The sequence below is a fragment of the Electrona antarctica genome (assembly GCF_951216825.1).
Source record: "Electrona antarctica genome assembly, chromosome: 1".
NCBI lineage: Eukaryota > Metazoa > Chordata > Actinopteri > Myctophiformes > Myctophidae > Electrona > Electrona antarctica.
Genome location: NC_136806.1, coordinates 11,530,021 through 11,548,846, shown reverse-complemented (window position 1 = coordinate 11,548,846; position 18,826 = coordinate 11,530,021). Strand labels below are relative to the sequence as shown.

The 18,826-nt window shown below is 45.1% G+C and overlaps 2 protein-coding genes across 3 annotated transcripts in view; both read left to right on the top strand.

Moving 5' to 3' along the window:
• The window catches only part of adcyap1r1a (adenylate cyclase activating polypeptide 1a (pituitary) receptor type I), a 61,689-nt gene that overhangs the window by 19,781 nt on the left and 23,082 nt on the right, over positions 1-18,826 (top strand). The gene's annotated exons all lie outside the window — the stretch shown is intronic.
• Positions 16,859-17,344, top strand: LOC306926587 (protein PBDC1-like; the record flags this gene model as incomplete). The annotated part of the gene is made up of 1 exon (XM_079505936.1): positions 16,859-17,344. The coding sequence occupies one exon, from the start codon at positions 16,859-16,861 to the stop codon at positions 17,342-17,344; it is 486 nt and encodes a 161-aa protein (XP_079362062.1).

Sequence of the window (18,826 nt, the reverse complement as noted above, 5' to 3'; positions counted from 1 at the left end):
TAGGTCAATAAAACGGCACCAACTCCCACCAAAATGTCGTCTTCTTCTTCTTCTTCTTCTTCTTCTTCTTCTTCTTCTACATTTATATATATGTATTTAAAAACGTGTGTGTGAGTGTGTTCGTGTGTGTGTACCGCGCACTACACTAACCTCTTTTAAAAGAGGAAAAAGCAGTCATGGAGTTCAGCTCATTTTTCACGGAGAGACTTTAAAGGTCACAGCTGCAGCCTTCCTCGTGCACAGAGTGCAATGGTCCTTTTAGCGTGGCTCTTTTCTAAGCGTTTTGTCAATGTTCAATCACTCTTCGTCTAAAGCCCCTGCAGTAAATGCCATTCATAATTAATCTGCAAATAATAGTTTTCCTTCAGTAAACACTTGCGTGGTGGAGTTCTATGCATACTTTAGAGAGACGCTTATTGGACATTTAATATTTAAGCCATTTTGGGCGGGAACCCCTTTTGGTGTTAGCATTATGTTATGCTTTAGCTATTGAAAAATAGCAGACCTACAAGCTCATAGCGCGCCACCGAGTGGCGCGCTACGAGCTTGTAGGTCTGCTATTTTTGAAAAATCGAAGAACCACTGACAGAAACATAGCTTTTTCAGAAAACTGTCAGGATGTAGAAGACATTTTTAGAATCTGATCTCAGGTCAAAATGGGTTAATTGCGAGCCAAGAGGTTGTGGCCTCCTGGTGGCGCTATAATAGGCCAATGTGAAAATGGTGCCATTTCTTCTCACGCCTTGGATAGCAATTGGATGATTTGAGACATTTTGTTCCAAAAAGCCACCTGTTGGTGGCACTATAACAGGCCGATGTGAAGAAGGGTGGGATATATTCCTCAGTCTAGTAGGAAAATCTGTGAAAGATTCCACGTAAATTGCATCCTGCGTTCATGATTTGAGGCATTTTGTTCCAAAAATATGTTTTGCTAAAATCCACCTGTTGGTGGCGCTATAACAGGCCAATGTGAAAAGGGTGGGATATATTCCTCAGCCTAGTTGGAAAGTCTGTGAAAGATTCCACGTAAATTGCATCCTGCGTTCATGATTTGAGGCATTTTGTTCCAAAAATATGTTTTGCTAAAATCCACCTGTTGGTGGCGCTATAACAGGCCAATGTGAAAAGGGTGGGATATATTCCTCAGCCTAGTTGGAAAGTCCGTGAAAGATTTCACGTAAATTGCACGCTGCGTTCATGATTTGAGGCTTTTTGTTCAAAACGGGCCAATCCTGCAAACTTTGAAAGCCAATGTTAGCCAATTAGGATGGAATATGAAATATCGGACAGATCCGGCTTGAACACATGACTATAGAGATAGTGTGTGTGTGATTTTTCCGGGATTTTTGGACAGAATCTGGAGGAGTAATATAAAAAAAAGTTGGCCTCCTGGTGGCGCTATAACAGGCCATTCTGGAAAATTTGAGGCAGAGGTTCATCGTTGGCATCCAGGGAGTGTGTACAGCAAAATGTGGCATCGACCGGGTTAACAGTGCCGGAGATTAGCTGTACACACACAGACGGACGGACGGACACACAGGGAGTGCAAAACATACTCTCTCCCCATGCCTTCGGCCTGCTGGAGACAAAAATAAATACCAAAATGTTCTATTTTTGTACTTTACTTTACTTAAATATGAACTTGATAGTTGTCTCGAAAACCAAATATGTTCAATTTTTGTACTATTCTTTCTACACCTGTGTATTTATAGTCTGTATATTTATAGTCTCAATGCACTTTAACTTTCATCTGGATAATCCCTCACTGTTAGGTTCCACGTGAAAATTATGTATGAACTACTGATTGCTGGCTGTGTGACATTGGTTAACAGAGGGCCTGCCCCCTGCACCATGTGTGTACTTAAGCCTTACTGTGTTGCCCCCTCGGGCTATGACCTGACGAAGATGTTACTGACACATCGAAACGTTGTCGCTTTTTACTTGCACCCTGTTACAAATAAAATAAGGGCCTAAATCGTCTGAGCTGCTCCAGTGCCTTCTTGTTCACAAAAATAAATAGCTCAGCACAATCCAGGTCTATTCAGTCGCGGGCGTGTGCAGGAAACGAGCATGCGTGTGACAATTTCACGCGACTTCTCCGTGCGTACAAAACAAAATGCAGGCCTCTCATTGAAAATGAATTACTAGGCACGTAACATCGCTGCCAATCTGAAAGGACTTTTAAGCAGCGGGTTTGTTTATTATGTTTCTGTTCAGTCCATGTGGTCACGCACGCACGCACGCACGCACGCACGCACGCACACACACACACACACACACACACACACACACACACACACACACACACACACACACACACACACACAGACACCTTCTTTAATTGATCCTCCTTATCTCTCCCTCACCGCCCCTTTAGAAGGAGCGGTGCGGTATTTCCGCTGACAGCAAATCGTTGGCGAGGAAATAAAACCGTCGGGTTTGCAGAAATCCGACTGAGGGCTGAGAGAGAGAATGCAGGAAAGGCAGAAAAGGCAGAATTAAAGGCAAAGTGATGGAAAAAAGGCACATGGAGGAAAATAGGGAAATTGATGCCTCCTCCACCCAGTTAGGGAGTTAGGGCAGGAGAGGGACTGTGGATGGATGCCTCCACCCAGTTAGGGAGTTAGGGCAGGAGAGGGACTGTGGATGGATGCCTCCACCCAGTTAGGGAGTTAGGGCAGGAGAGGGACTGGATGGATGCCTCCACCCAGTTAGGGAGTTAGGGCAGGAGAGGGACTGTGGATGCCTCCACCCAGTTAGGGAGTTAGGGCAGGAGAGGGACTGGATGGATGCCTCCACCCAGTTAGGGAGTCAGGGCAGGAGAGGGACTGTGGATGGATGCCTCCACCCAGTTAGGGAGTTAGGGCAGGAGAGGGACTGTGGATGGATGCCTCCACCCAGTTAGGGAGTTAGGGCAGGAGAGGGACTGTGGATGGATGCCTCCACCCAGTTAGGGAGTTAGGGCAGGAGAGGGACTGTGGATGCCTCTACCCAGTTAGGGAGTTAGGGCAGGAGAGGGACTGTGGATGGATGCCTCCACCCAGTTAGGGAGTCAGGGCAGGAGAGGGACTGTGGATGGATGCCTCCACCCAGTTAGGGAGTTAGGGCAGGAGAGGGACTGTGGTTCTGGGAAGAGATTGCTGATAACTGCAGTAAGTAATATCAATACTGCAATGTAAAAATACTTTACACAAAGTGACAACACGTCACTTTGTGACCTGTTGTAAGCTTGTAGATCAACTCTTTCCACTATTTTGTTATTTTTTTGGAAAGACAAAATGATACAAATTGATTAAACGTTGGTAATTTCTTTGTGATTACGAAGTATAAAAGGCAAACAGAAATACCAATTTTAACGTTCCAATGTTAAATGCAAAAAAACAACATTCATTAATTGACAATTAATCGTCAACATGTATTTGTAATGGTGACAGCTCTAGTCATACTCTCTGTTCCACTGTTACACGGGACACTCGGTTAGCAATGGTTCGGTACTTACTTACGGTCTTTGTCATACAGCTTGTACAGAACAATTTAGGCATTTAGCAGACACTCTTAATCCAGTTTATACGATTATACAGTAAGCACATGGTAATACACCAAATACATAAAAGTAGTCATCAAGAATCAGACGTAAGCTAAGAACCTAGCATCCGTCTATCAGTGGAATATCTATATCATTAAACTATGCGTATACACTATAGAGTGCTATGTCTACATAAAAGGCTATCTAAATTACATACGTTTAGCCTTTTTGCATCGTCGAGGCAAGGGCAAGTAGCTACGGGCTAAAATGGAGTCTGAAGAGGTGGGTTTTCAGACTACAGAACACCCGTACTTCTCTCATCCCTCTGCCACTAAGCCCAAAGTACCATCGTATGATATGATGGTATCGTCGTCATACGGTATGAAATGATTCATATCATGAAAAGAAGGGCTCGCAAATGATCTATGAAATGCCACTCTATATGTTAGAGGAGTATTGCATCGTGGAAGAAGGCTGCAGCAGTGACCTTTAACAGTTTGACGGCATAAAACGCTTTACCCGCTTTTTAATCAAATATTCTACGCTGCCGAGATTGTTTTATTACCTTTTAGAGCATACGCTGTATTTGCATGTTATGATCAGATGCACCAGCGGCCATGACAATGCGATACTAAACCACACAGCAGAGCAAGTTGTAGTCTAAAAACAAACGGCCCGTCCACTTGCATTGGGCTCAATTTCCCAGAAACCCTAGCAGCCCAGAGGTTGACTTGATTTCCGGTTTCGTCATCATAACCTGACGGCCTCGTCACCAGGTCCCGGATAAATCCGATGTTTCTTTTTAATTATTTTAAAACGACGAATTAAACGCATTAAACAAATCAACAAATCGGGTATAGCATGGAACCCTGGATTAAACAATTGGCGACCGTCAAACTGTTAAAGTCTCTCAATCAAAAATGACTCATGACTGTTATTTCCACTTTAAACAGGTTAATACATATATGTGTGTATGTGTGTGTGTGTGTGTGTGTGTGTGTGTGTATGTATATATATATATATATATATATATATATATATATATATATACATACACACGTTCTCATGAAAGGATTATTAACACAAAGTAAGCCAAGAACACGGGACCTCGTTTTTCTCTCCACGACCCGCCTGTGCCAAGACGAGGGACCTCGTCTTTCTTTAATTTCATTTAATCCAGCAATTAAAAATAATATATTTTATTTGCTATTTTTTTGCTCACATGTTAGACAGCATACATACGGATCCGACGTGCACGCACATGCTTATTACTCCTTGTTTTTCTGCTCAAAATGAGCTAAAATCCGGTCTTTGGATCCCTGTTCTTACATTGCGCGGACCAAAACAACTCGCGGGTCCTCCACTGCCTAGATTGAAGACAGTGTGGGTGGGGGGTCTGCGCTGCACTTCCTGGTTGCCCACAAGGACAGTCTAAGAAGGATGAGACGCGAAGACCGTACGGGCGACGCCATGTTGCTTTGGAAGGAAAGAAACATGCGCAATGGGCTATATGCAGCCAACACTTCCGCGTTCAGCTTCCTTGGTCTCAACTGCGCATGTTTCTTTCCTTCCAAAGCAACATGGCGTCGCCCGTACGGTCTTCGCGTCTCATCCTTCTTAGACTGTCCTTGGTTGCCCACAAGGTTTTAATAAACCTTGTGGGCAAGAAAGAAACAATTGAGACCAAGGAAGCTTTGAGAAGGAAAGGCAATGGTCACGTGACTGGGCTGCGCCATGACACTTTAATGGGAGCCACACCGACACACAAGTTCAATGAATACATGGCAGTGAATGGAGCCAGCTGGACCAGCTCATAACAAACATTATTTCTGAACAATTGAGACCTTTGTCATATAATCGGTTCAGGAATATAAACTAAGACCTATCACAGGTTGTTTTCTAATCACTTGCTTTCCGATGTGCACAGAGTTCACAGTATATCATTTTATCTGAGGATCTAAACAGCAGCAGGTATCGTTTCTGGCTTGGAGGTATCGCGAGATTTGGCTGCCAGACATGAAACGGCGGGAAGTCTCACGATACTTGGTACGTTCAGAAAGGTACTTTGTGCTCTTTAGATACTATACCTCTATAAAATGACAGTGTACATATCGAAAAGCAACACAGCAGACAATAATATGATATATGTCTTCTGTTATTTGCCAGAAGCGATTACTTTACAAAAGGTCTGAGTCATTCAGAAATAGTGTTTGTTCATGAGCTGGTCACTGAGCTCTCATTGACTCCTGTGCATTTTGCCGAACTTCCGGGTGTAGTTTGGCTCCCATGAAAGTGTCATGAAAGTGTGGACACTTCCCAGTCACGTGACCATTTCCTTTCCTTCTCAAAGCTTCCTTGATTGAGACCAGGAAGTTGTACATGCACAAATCATAGATATGGCGCAAATGGCCCAGCAGATGGCGTGATGCCACTGAAAGGAGGGACTGAAAGAAGGGATGCTTGTACATATGTCACGTCATGTACCGGCGAACATTACTGTCTGTGTGATGATCCAGGCTGGGACTTACTTATCCACTTGCTGTTAAAACTTTAATATAATAGGTAATATGCAATGATTGATTAACACAAGCATCCCTCCTTTCAGTGGCATCACGCCATCTGCTGGGCCATTTGTGCCATATCTATGATTTGTGCATGTACAACTTCCTGGTCTCAATTGCACATGTTTCTTTCCTTCCAGGGAGCAACATGGGAGTCCACCGTACGGTCTTCGCTTCCTAACCTGATTTAATAAACCTTGGTTGCCCAGGATCTCTTCTTCTACTGTGGTATTTCGCACATTTGACTTGCTCTGGCGGCTGGCCTCACGATCCCGCCTAGTGTAATGGGAGGGAATGTGTTTAGGTTAGACAATTTTCGATCTGACGGCGGTTATTTGCAAAATGCATATGCATTGCATCACAATTCATAATTGAAAATCAGTTATTTTTGGCAAGTGACGCGGTCAGGGGGAACCTCTTCCAGGAACGGCAGGTCTTTCAGCACCGCCACCGGCTGAAGCTGGACGTCCTGGCGAGCGCCTGCTGGCTTTCCTCCAGTCCAGAGCTTTCCGGAAGACAATGACATCACGGTTGTTCTCTTTGCTCCGTGGTTGAACTTTCAATAAACATGATGGATGGATTGATGCCGCCGCCCTCCTTTTCGGCAGGCTGTGTTGTGATGATGAGCCAGAGAGAACTCCGCTCCAGCAGACTGAAGCCCAATCTCGCTGGAAAACCATATTTCATTCACTCTCGTCCTATAACGTCACCGACCGCGCCTGATCAGATCAGTTTTAATGAAAAGGGATTCCTATCCATCGTGTGTGTGTGCGTGCGCGTGCGTGTGCGTGTGCGTGTGCGTGTGCGTGTGCGTGTGTGTGTGTGTGTGTGTGTGTGTGTGTGTGTGTGTGTGTGTGTGTGTGTGTGTGTGTGTGTGTGTGTGTGTGTGTGTGTGTGTGTGCGTGCGTGCGTGCGTGCGTGCGTGCGTGCGTGCGTGTGTGCGTGTGCGTGTGCGTGTGCGTGTGCGTGTGCGTGTGCGTGCGTGCGTGAGCGTGTGTGTGCGTGCACTGCTCGATCCATTTATCTTGTAAATGTCTGTTGAGTCACCGGGGAATGAATTTGTACTTCCATTCATTTATCACAACAAGCTATTTGGGGAATGTTTTTTTTCTTCTTATCTTAAATGCTTTGTGGGCGTACATGTATACTATGTGACCCCCCTGTCTGACGGCATCGGTGCAATGTTTAACTGGATGAGTCACAGAGCCCCACTAACCCTTGAAATGTTAGACGGAGAAGAGAGGTCGCACAGCCCCTAGTCACCGATGCAAATATACCAACCTTTTCAACGAAAAAATGCCTTCTTCAGGGTATGACGGGAATAGAAAACCTGTGGAGTAAAACATGTAGAGTATCCACAGGGAGTGTCCTCAATCTAGCCAAAAGTAGGTAATTGGTTGCTATTGGCAAATATATTATGAATATATATAACAGTAAAGTAAGTCAATACAAAATATGACTGAATGACTGAGACCTTTTGTAAAGTAATCGCTTCTGGCAAATAACAGAAGACATATAACATATTATTGTTCGATATGTACACTGTGTAATTTTATAGAGGTATAGTATCTAAAGAGCACAAAGTACCTTTCTGAACGTACCAAGTATCGTGAGACTTCCCACCGTTTCCTGTCTGGCAGCCAAATCTCGCGATACCTCCGAGCCAGAAACGATACCTGCTGCTGTTTATGTATGGTTCCCAACTTGAAAGGTAAAAAAGGGGGTTCCGGTCCTTAACACTTTGACGGCGGCTAATTGTTTAATCCAGGGTTCCACCACGCGTAATACGCTAAACCCGCTATTTGTTTAATGCGTTTAATTCGCCGTTTTAAAATAATTAAAAAGAAATAGCGGATTTATCTTAAATGCTTTGTGGGCGTACATGTATACTATGTGACCCCCCTGTCTGTAACGGCATCGGTGCAATGTTTAACTGGATGAGTCACAGAGCCCCACTAACCCTTGAAATGTTAGACGGAGAAGAGAGGTCGCACAGCCCCTAGTCACCGATGCAAATATACCAACCTTTTCAACGAAAAAATGCCTTCAGGGTATGACGGGAATAGAGAACCTGTGGAGTAAAACATGTAGAGTGTCCACAGGGAGTGTCCTCAATCTAGCCAAAAGTAGGTAATTGGTTGCTGATGCATAAATTTAAGATAAGGGAAGGATCAAAGACCAATCAATCATCTGGACTCTGGAGGAGTCCCGTTGAGGAGAATTTGTAAGAATGTAGTACAAATACTCAAGAAGTCAGAATTAAGGACTGTAAACCTTTTAAACAAGTGAATATTAACTTTATCTTTACTGTTATAATGTTCAACTGTAACTCTATAGTAATACCTTATAAGGATAAATACTTTTAGAGGAAAACTATAATACCAAAAGGAAAGAATAGGCAGAGTAGAAGTATCAGAGTATACCAGAATACCTTAGAATGAGTTTGACACCAGACACGGAAGAAGACAAGTCACACCAGAGCTAATGATTTTCCATTTGATATATATTACAATCACATCGGGAGAGAAATGGCAGGTCCGTACAGCGTTAAAACGATCTCTCACTGACACATCATCAGTGACCATATTTTATACTGTTATGATAACAAAACAAACTCTGACATAGGAAGTACTCAATTGGAGTTCAGAGGGTAACCAAAAGTGAATTATGGCGACACCTATTGCCGGGAGGTTCACTTGGGACAGTACAACTGACGTGGCAAATCACACTTCCGGGAATCCAGAAAGTGTGACCCAAGGGAATCGTAGTTCTTTTAAGGGTAGATGTAGTTTATAACTGGTTACTGACTACTAGTAGGAGACAATTTGTCTGCTCTGGCACCGTACCAAGGCCGAATAACATGTTTTTCACCAGAGGGGCAGAGAATGCAAGAAGTCAAACAGGAGAAAACAATACTTTATCTTCCCGCCAGCTGGGGGGAAGAATTAATACTTATCTAAACGTTGGGCAGAAATGAGATGTAAACTCAGTGGGACACAGGGCATGAAAAATACATAGTTATTGGGAACATGGAAACTACCATCCACCAAAAATAACAGATCTACAGATCTAATAACTCAAAATTATCCATCAGTTGCTATTGGCAAATATATTATGAATATATATAACAGTAAAGTAAGTCAATACAAAATATTAATATATACATACATATATAAATTTGACAAAACACATGAACGAAGGAAGGTTTAAAATACAGGTCCAATGGCCCGGACGGATAGCTCAACTTTTTGGGCACCTAGGCTGCTGAGCCAGCCTGGCGGCGTGCCGCGGGTTCGACTCCCGATCCCGGCGGCCCTTGCCGTGTCCCCCCCCCCCCCCCCATCTCTCCCCATTTCCTGTCAGATTACTTTCAACCTATCAAAGGCAGAAAAAGCCAAAAAGAAATAAAAAATCCATGTCCAAAAACAGCAACAATAAATCTACTCCTGGTTACCATAGGGGGAGGACAAAAAGACAACAGAGGGGGAGAGAGAGATAAATGTTGGAGCCGTACTTTACCCTCTGAGCTAACACAGGAGTACACATATATACACATATAGCTGTAGATATTGGGCAGAAACCTTGGGCTATATCTTGCGCCACCCCTTAACCCTTATCCCTAAACGTATTTGCCATTTTTTACTATTTAAAAAAAACCTTTTAAAATAGCTCAAATAGCTGATCTACATCCCTTATGTCCAAACCATTTATTTTCAGGAAATCATGAAAATAATCCGCGTTCCAATGGATCCAATGATGTGCCATTTGAGACCTTCACACGTCCTGCCATCGGCACTTCAATAGATTGTCATTGTCAGAAACAGACAACTGTCAGTGAGAAAGGGGGGATATTTGGCAAGGTGTTATAATATAAGGAACTCATATCTATTCAGAGAATCTGAATAGAATGAACATATTATGTTCATTCTATTCAGATTCTCTGAATAGATATGAGTTCCTCTGCTGGACACTTATGGAACGCATATCTATTCAGAGAATCTGGATAGAATGAACATATTATGTTCATTATATTCAGGTTCTCTGAATAGATAGAGTTCCTCTGCTGGACACTTCCTTTCAGTAGCAAAGCAGTAGAATTAGCATTAGGCTAATCAGTGAATAAAACCCTGCAGGGAAAAGATGCATTTTCAGAAACCCTTCAGGAAAGCGTGAAGAGTTGGAATGGCACACCTGTAGTTATTATTTAGTCTTTTGTTAATACTTTTCCCATTATCCCATTAACAGTTCTACTGCAAAACTCGCGTTCCCCGCTATTTAATCCAATATTCTACGCTGCCGAGAATGTTTTATTACCTTTAGAGCATACGCCAAAGTATTTGCAGCTTTCAACCACGAAAATCTGGCGAAAAATAGTCAGATGGTTTGTTGTTGATCAGAAGAACCAGCGGCCATGACAATGCGAAACGAAACCACCCTGCACAGCATGTTGTATTCTAAACAAACGGCCCGTTCACATGCATTGGGCTCAATTTCCCAGAAGCCCTAGCAGCCCAGAGGATGACTTGATTTCCGGTTTCGTCATCATAACGCGACGGCCTCGTCACCAGGTCCGGGAGAAATCCGCTATTTCTTTTTAATTATTTTAAAACGGCGAATGAAACGCATTAAACAAATAGCGGGTTTAGCGTATTACGCGTGGTGGAACCCTGGATTAAACAATTAGCCGCCGTCAAAGTGTTAACGACCGGAACCCCCTTTTTTACCTTTCAAGATGGGAACCATACATAAACATATTTTAAGTTTTTCGGGGAACATACAACTGGCTACACAACGTTGAGCTGGACATCTGATGCGCAAGAAGAAGAAGAAGAATTAAGCTAATACTTTTCATTGGTTAAATTTTAAATATATAATAGTATAAAACCACACTTCCGAATTCAAGGAATTTCAGAACTAGGGAAAATGGCAGATGATGCAACGCGTTGTGAGTGAGAACCAAAGATTTGAGTTAAAAATGTTCGCCGTGAAAGAATATTTATTCAAAGATTTGCACTTTTCAACAGCTAAAGTTTAAAATAATGGTTAAAGTGGTTAAAAGCTATGGTGACACAGATGCGTTCCAGGGATATTAACATTTCAAGGCTTAGAGGGGCTCTGTGACTCAGCGAGTTAAGCATTGAACCGATGCTGTCACAGATAGGGGGTCATATATATACTACACATACTGTACAGTACAGTACTTCCACAACGCACTTAACCCATTGAGACTTGAGGGTGATTCTACATGACATCTAAATCCTAACAGTTTTTCAATTTCATGCCAAGGACCCCCAAGGTTCTAATGTATTTGGCCGCCGACCCCCATCTCTGCACCCATCTAAAACGTATAGTTTGGTTGGCCTTCCGTCGGTATGTCTAGTCTACAGTCAGACACACATCTGCGCGAATGAGCATACGGCATGGCTGTAGTATATGTGGTGTACAGTACAGTACGTATGAACTCAGGGGGGGTATATTGTACTGCAGGATCCTCTGTGTGTGCTAGACAGTGATGCAGACTCACTGCTTTATTAAGCTGGTTACCCCTCCGTCTCAGTGCATCTCATTTGGCTCCTATTTGCCCTTTAAAAGGTAATTGGCTTCGTGTCCAGCTCGCCAGACAGAACAAAAGCTGATTAGGGGCCACGGAGTCAGGTCTCCGTACACGCACGCACGCACACACGCACGCACGCACGCACGCACGCACGCACACACACACACGCACACGCACGCACACGACTTGTATACCTACCTCTGCAGCACCATCAAATTGCCCAAGCATAAACAGTGCAGTAAAGACAGACGGACAGAGAGCGAGACTGACAGACGGGGAAGACACAATGAAAGGTAGAGTTGTCTACCACAGACACAGGGCTGCAACAACAAGCGATTATTTTCTCAGTGGCAATTCTGTGGTTCCATTTTGACTAATCGAAGAATCGAGGAATTTGTTTCTTTAATTTTTTGTTTTATATTATCAACAAATCAATGTGCAATTATTTGAATCGATTTTTTTAAAATAATCGATACAATGTCTCATTTACCACTTAATTCCTAATCATCGTCATACAACGGTAACGTGCAAAAATACAGTAGCAACTGAACACAATCCGTCACAATGGGTATAGGATTGTTGCAGCGATATTAGACTAACATTTTTTGTTTTTGTTTTTTTTAATCAATTATTTGTTTTATAACCGATTTAATCAATTTACATTAACTGTTGCAACCCCTAATTCTCAGTCTCAGATGGAAAGCAAGACATACATTCATAAAAGACCAATCAGTCTGTTTATTTCCAACAGCTCAGAGTGCCATAAGGGGGAGTTGGGGGTCCTGAGGCTGACACATTGAAATATCTAGTTGAAACCGCTCCCATCTGGCACCTCTAAGTTGGCCAATACCAACTTAGAGGAAAAAACAAAATCACGTAGCCAAATCTTCTCTGTCATTGGGAGAAATCCGCCTGACATGTGGTCTGATTTAATGTTCCCCAGTCGATCTTTCACATGAAGGTCGTCCGAAATGTCGACAGTTTCGATTTGTAGTGTAAGCATTTACACTTGCAGACAAATTAAACTACTCATTTTGGTGGGGGGGGGGGGGGGTTTAAACACTCTTCTGTAGGAGGAAAGCCATCTGCAAATCTGTCCGTCTGCCTACCTGTCTGCCTGTCTGTCTGTCTGTCTGTCTGTCTGTCTGTCTGGGGCTAATCTAGCATACTGCTGGATAGATCAGTGTAAACATACTGTATATCTTTTCAAATATGTTTTATATTCCTTGAAATATTTAACTTGAATTCAATAAGGGAATCAGGCTGAAACCCTACTCAAATATGGAGTCATAGATGCTTCATAGATGGCAGATGTCATAGACACATGAAGTCCGAGATCCACGACGTCCGGATCCACGTTCGAGAAGCCACGCGTTTATTAGGGCCGATTCATACTCCTATTTTAGAGCCGAATAAAAGTCGGTTCGGCTCTGTAGAGCCTACAATGTGACGTCCTTTGAGGTTCGGGGGGGGGGGGGGGGGGGGGGGGCTGGTACCATCCTAAAGTCGGCTCTTCGGTGCTACTGAAAATCGGCCCTTAGACCTCGTCTTGTTTTTGTTTTTAATGTGTGGCTTTGCGTGTATGCAGTATGTACAGTATGTCTGTCCACCCCCGTGTTTTCTCCGAATTCCCATATACTTCAGCGTGTGGCTTTGTGTGTATGTATGTCTGTCCAACCCCCGTGTTTTCTCCGAATTCCCATAGACTTCAGCGTGTGGCTTTGTGTGTATGTATGTCTGTCCACCCCCTGTGTTTTCTCCGAATTCCCATAGACTTCAGCGTGTGGCTTTGTGTGTATGTCCACCCCCACTTCGAGTGCTCGGATCTCTTTTTCTTTTCTTTTCTTTAAGTCTGAACTTGACTATGGTTGCCCCTATAAGGGTGAACTGAGAACTGCTATTTTGTCCGAGATCGTTTGCCATGGTGACATTTAATGAGGTACGTGGAGAGGGTACACAGCACGTTGTTGGAAGCAGCGTGATCCATGACACAGTCCTCTGTGCTCACCAGGCACTTCCTGATCCATGACACAGTCCTCTGTGCTCACCAGGCACTTCCTGATCCATGACACAGTCCTCTGTGCTCACCAGGCACTTCCTGATCCATGACACAGTCCTCTGTGCTCACCAGGCACTTCCTGATCCATGACACAGGCCTCTGTGCTCACCAGGCACTTCCTGATCCATGACACAGGCCTCTGTGCTCACCAGGCACTTCCTGATCCATGACACAGGCCTCTGTGCTCACCAGGCACTTCCTGATCCATGACACAGTCCTCTGTGCTCACCAGGCACTTCCTGATCCATGACACAGTCCTCTGTGCTCACCAGGCACTTCCTGATCCATGACACAGGCCTCTGTGCTCACCAGGCACTTCCTGATCCATGACACAGTCCTCTGTGCTCACCAGGCACTTCCTGATCCATGACACAGTCCTCTGTGCTCACCAGGCACTTCCTGATCCATGACACAGGCCTCTGTGCTCACCAGGCACTTCCTGATCCATGACACAGTCCTCTGTGCTCACCAGGCACTTCCTGATCCATGACACAGTCCTCTGTACTCACCAGGCACTTCCTGATCCATGACACAGGCCTCTGTGCTCACCAGGCACTTCCTGATCCATGACACAGGCCTCTGTGCTCACCAGGCACTTCCTGATCCATGACACAGTCCTCTGTGCTCACCAGGCACTTCCTGATCCATGACACAGGCCTCTGTGCTCACCAGGCACTTCCTGATCCATGACAAGGACTGTCTAAAGAGGACGAGACGCGAAGACCGTACGGGCGACGCCATGTTGCTTATGGTGCTCAATGGAAGGAAAGAAACATGCGCAATGGGCTATATGCAGCCAACACTTCCGCGTTCAGCTTCCTTGGTCTGAACTGCGCATGTTTCTTTCCTTCCATGGAGCACCATAAGCAACATGGCGTCGCCCGTACGGTCTTCGCGTCTCGTCCTCTTTAGACAGTCCTTGATCCATGACACAGTCCTCTGTGCTCACCAGGCACTTCTTGATCCATGACACAGTCCTCTGTGCTCACCAGGCACTTCCTGATCCATGACACAGTCCTCTGTGCTCACCAGGCACTTCCTGATCCATGACACAGGCCTCTGTGCTCACCAGGCACTTCCTGATCCATGACACAGTCCTCTGTGCTCACCAGGCACTTCCTGATCCATGACACAGTCCTCTGTGCTCACCAGGCACTTCCTGATCCATGACACAGGCCTCTGTGCTCACCAGGCACTTCCTGATCCATGACACAGTCCTCTGTGCTCACCAGGCACTTCCTGATCCATGACACAGGCCTCTGTGCTCACCAGGCACTTCCTGATCCATGACACAGGCCTCTGTGCTCACCAGGCACTTCCTGATCCATGACACAGTCCTCTGTGCTCACCAGGCACTTCCTGATCCATGACACAGGCCTCTGTGCTCACCAGGCACTTCCTGATCCATGACACAGTCCTCTGTGCTCACCAGGCACTTCCTGATCCATGACACAGTCCTCTGTGCTCACCAGGCACTTCCTGATCCATGACACAGTCCTCTGTGCTCACCAGGCACTTCCTGATCCATGACACAGTCCTCTGTGCTCACCAGGCACTTCCTGATCCATGACACAGTCCTCTGTGCTCACCAGGCACTTCCTGATCCATGACACAGGCCTCTGTGCTCACCAGGCACTTCCTGATCCATGACACAGTCCTCTGTGCTCACCAGGCACTTCCTGAAACACACCGGCGGCTTCCAGTGGTGTAATGTAACTAAGTACATTTACTCAAGTACATCTGTGCTTAATCCATTTCGGGCGGGAACCCCTTTTGGTGTTTTAAGCATTATGTTATACTTTAGCTAGTGAAAAATAGCAGATCTACATGCTCGTAGCTTGTAGATCTGCTATTTTTTTAAAATCGTGAAAATGTGGCGCTAATCTTTGAACATATATTCTTTCAGAGCGAACGTTTTCACTCAAATCTTTGCTTCCCTGGAATCGCATATTTTCAGATGGGGGTCTGCGACATAGAAATATGAGGTTTTCTCAGAAAACTGTCAGGATTTAGAAGACATTTTGTAGAATCGAGCTCAGGTCTAAATGGGTTAAGGTTGGATTGAGCTGAAGTTGTCCACCATAGTGGTGTACATGATCCGGGGAAGTTCATGGGCAAATATTTGAAACTAGGGGTGCGTTCGCATATAGGCACACTGAGTGCACTGCCAACACAAAGTAATAGGTGAGTGCGCTCCTGGTGTGCATTTCCAAACGCACCTTAGAGGCTCGGGCCCTCACACCTACGTTGTACCACCGATCCGACCCGATATGGCCATATATGGAGATATCTAGTATCTGTCTGTCCATGTTCCATGTAATCCACCCTTTTGTGTAAAGGGTGGAGAGACATGCACATCACAGCAGCACTCAGGTGCAATAAAACAAATCCTACAACTGGAGCCAACAGTGTGCGAGCGTTCTCTTTTTAGTTCTCACGCCCCTTTTGTGCCCATATATGGAGCTCATGCCATGATTTGGGTGTAGCTGCATTGGGAACTCCTTATTTGGTCATTGGTCATAGTGACATGAGCATAGCAACGATGTGGTCCCCCGGCACGCTGCCCGGCCCACCCATTAGTCAATTTGAATAATATGCTTTAATAATAATTAACTTTTTTGAAACGTACATTTTACTCTCGAAGTCAATGGATTGGTAGCCTGGGAAACCCATACGTTTTTATTTCCAGGGAGAGAAAAAAAGGTCTGGGACCGAGTCCACTTCAATTCGGCATAGAGTAGCACAAACGTCGATCACTCTCTGCTGATTTCTGATCGTCTGCACCTTTGTTAAATTGATGCACAAACGTACACACACACTCCTCTCTCTCTCTCTGTCGCTCTAATTAATTAGTTTCATGTCGCGGCAGCTGCGTCTAGATTCTCCCGGCGGATCCTGCCGGGAGCTGCATATGCCATAGAAAGGTGGACCCCAGGCTAATGGATCGGTGGCTTGAGCTGAAACTATGCCCAAATATGGAGATGCCTGACATTGCAGTCGTGATGTCATAGTACTGACATCATACTGTAGACTTTATTATAGTCTCTGAGTACTTTGTGTCTGATTCACCTGCACAGAAGCCTAGCTGTTGTCGTACTATTGACGTTTCAAGCTATTTGACGTCCCAGGGGTCCTTTGGAGCACAGATCACAGGCATCATGGCGGCGAATAACGGATATCCGGGTATCAAGGGAACGTCATCAGTCGCTCTGCACTCGTCTCTTCCAGCGGAGGAATATGTAAATGACCCACAGTTCGAGGTCATGTGGGCGATGAAAGCGTACAACCACGCGGAGGTCTACTTCAATCTCATCTCGTCGGCTGACCCAAAGTTTCTGATGCTGACGACGGCGGACGACAAGATCTACTCCTGCTTCAGGGAAGCCTTCGGTGACCTCGACGTCAAGCTGCTCGGTCCAGAAGACCTCAAGTCCGACGAGGCCAAAGGGAAATGGCGTCCATTCTGTAACCAGTTCGATGGGATCGTCGATGACTTCAACTACGGCACTCTGCTTCGTCTGGACTGTGAAAAGGGCTACACGGACGAGAACACGATATTCGCCACCAGGATTCAGTTCTATGCCATCGAGATAGCTCGCAACAGAGAGGGCTTTAACGGCCCACTTTACAATTCCAAGAGCTAGCTTTTCGTTAGCCTGGCCCAGCCGGCATGATTTCCGGTCTAGCCCATTTTGACCTAAGATCAAAATGGGTTCCCGCCCAAAATGGTCTAGAGGGGCGGGTGCCGCTGGGATCACGGCGGTGGATCCCCCGATCTGAGCGGTCTTTGGTGCGGATCGGAGCAACGTCGCGCCTTGCAAGTCTGCATGTTAACGTTTGTGCTGTTCCACCATTCACCGTCCATCCATTATGCAATTTTAACACTTTCCTAACACTTTCGCTACCCCTATAATCCACAAGGTTGCCACCTAGTGCCAAAGTAATCCACGCTATGAGCTCTCATTCCAGGCGATGCATCACCGCGGTAGCCTGGCTAATAAGCCAGACCGAATCAGCCGTTGGCAAAGAAAGAATTGCCTGCCGGCGGATTACGGTCTGGAGAGGCTCAATTGTACGCCCATTTCCTACACCAGAGAACTGGTGTGGCCAATCGGGACACGGTATGCAATATGGGCGGGCTTTGGTACAGTGACGTTCAATGCTTGAGACCTTTGACTGACAGTAGCTCTGACCAATTGCGTCAAAGAGAAAATGTTTGAACCCGCCCCCCAGGAAACAAGATCCATACACAGCATCTCCAGACTCAAATACCACACGACAGTGTGATTTGAGTCTGGCTTATTAGCCAGGCTATCACCGCGGAATGCTTTCACTTTCTTATCGTGATCAAAGTTTAGACTTTTATAAGGTCTCAAAGATGGCAGTTTGTGAGTAAAAGCAAAAAAGTGTGTGTGTGTGTGTGTGTGTGTGTGTGTGTGTGTGTGTGTGTGTGTGTGTGTGTGTGTGTGTGTGTGTGTGTGTGTGTGTGTGTGTGTGTGTGTGTGTGTGTGTGTGTGTGTGTGTGTGTGTGTGACAGACACAGTGTGTGTTATTTTTAATTACCGGATTAAATTACATTAAAGAAAGACAGATTTTTACATTCTGACACAGGTGGGGGTGGAGAATAGAACGGAGTTCCACGTTCCTGGCATTAATACGGTTAATGTGACATAATATGTCGAATGTTGACAAAAAAAATCAGATGGGATTGTTGTGTTTATCTTTTTGGTGGTGAACACTTCTTCGGAACCACCGTCCCATTAACCTGACTCCGCCAGATGGAAGAAGCTTGTTTCACTAGCTACTTCCATCTGGGATCTCAGTAGGCTAACCGCCTACTGAGTCATGGCCGTCCATTTTGTCAGCCTACTTGGCAGGTGATTGAATGACCGTCTGTCGATCATATTGACTTGTACGTGACTTATAGTAGCTGCGCCAGCAGGAGAGTAAACAAAACAAACCCCGCAAACGACACAAGTGATAGAACGCCTGATAGCATTAGATTCAACACTTTTTAGAAACCCTTCACTGTCATGTTGGATGTGTACAGTAGGTCATGTCTCCGCTTGCTTTCAAGAATAGAAGACGATTTTCCAGTTTTAAGGCGATAGGGAATACAATGGCAA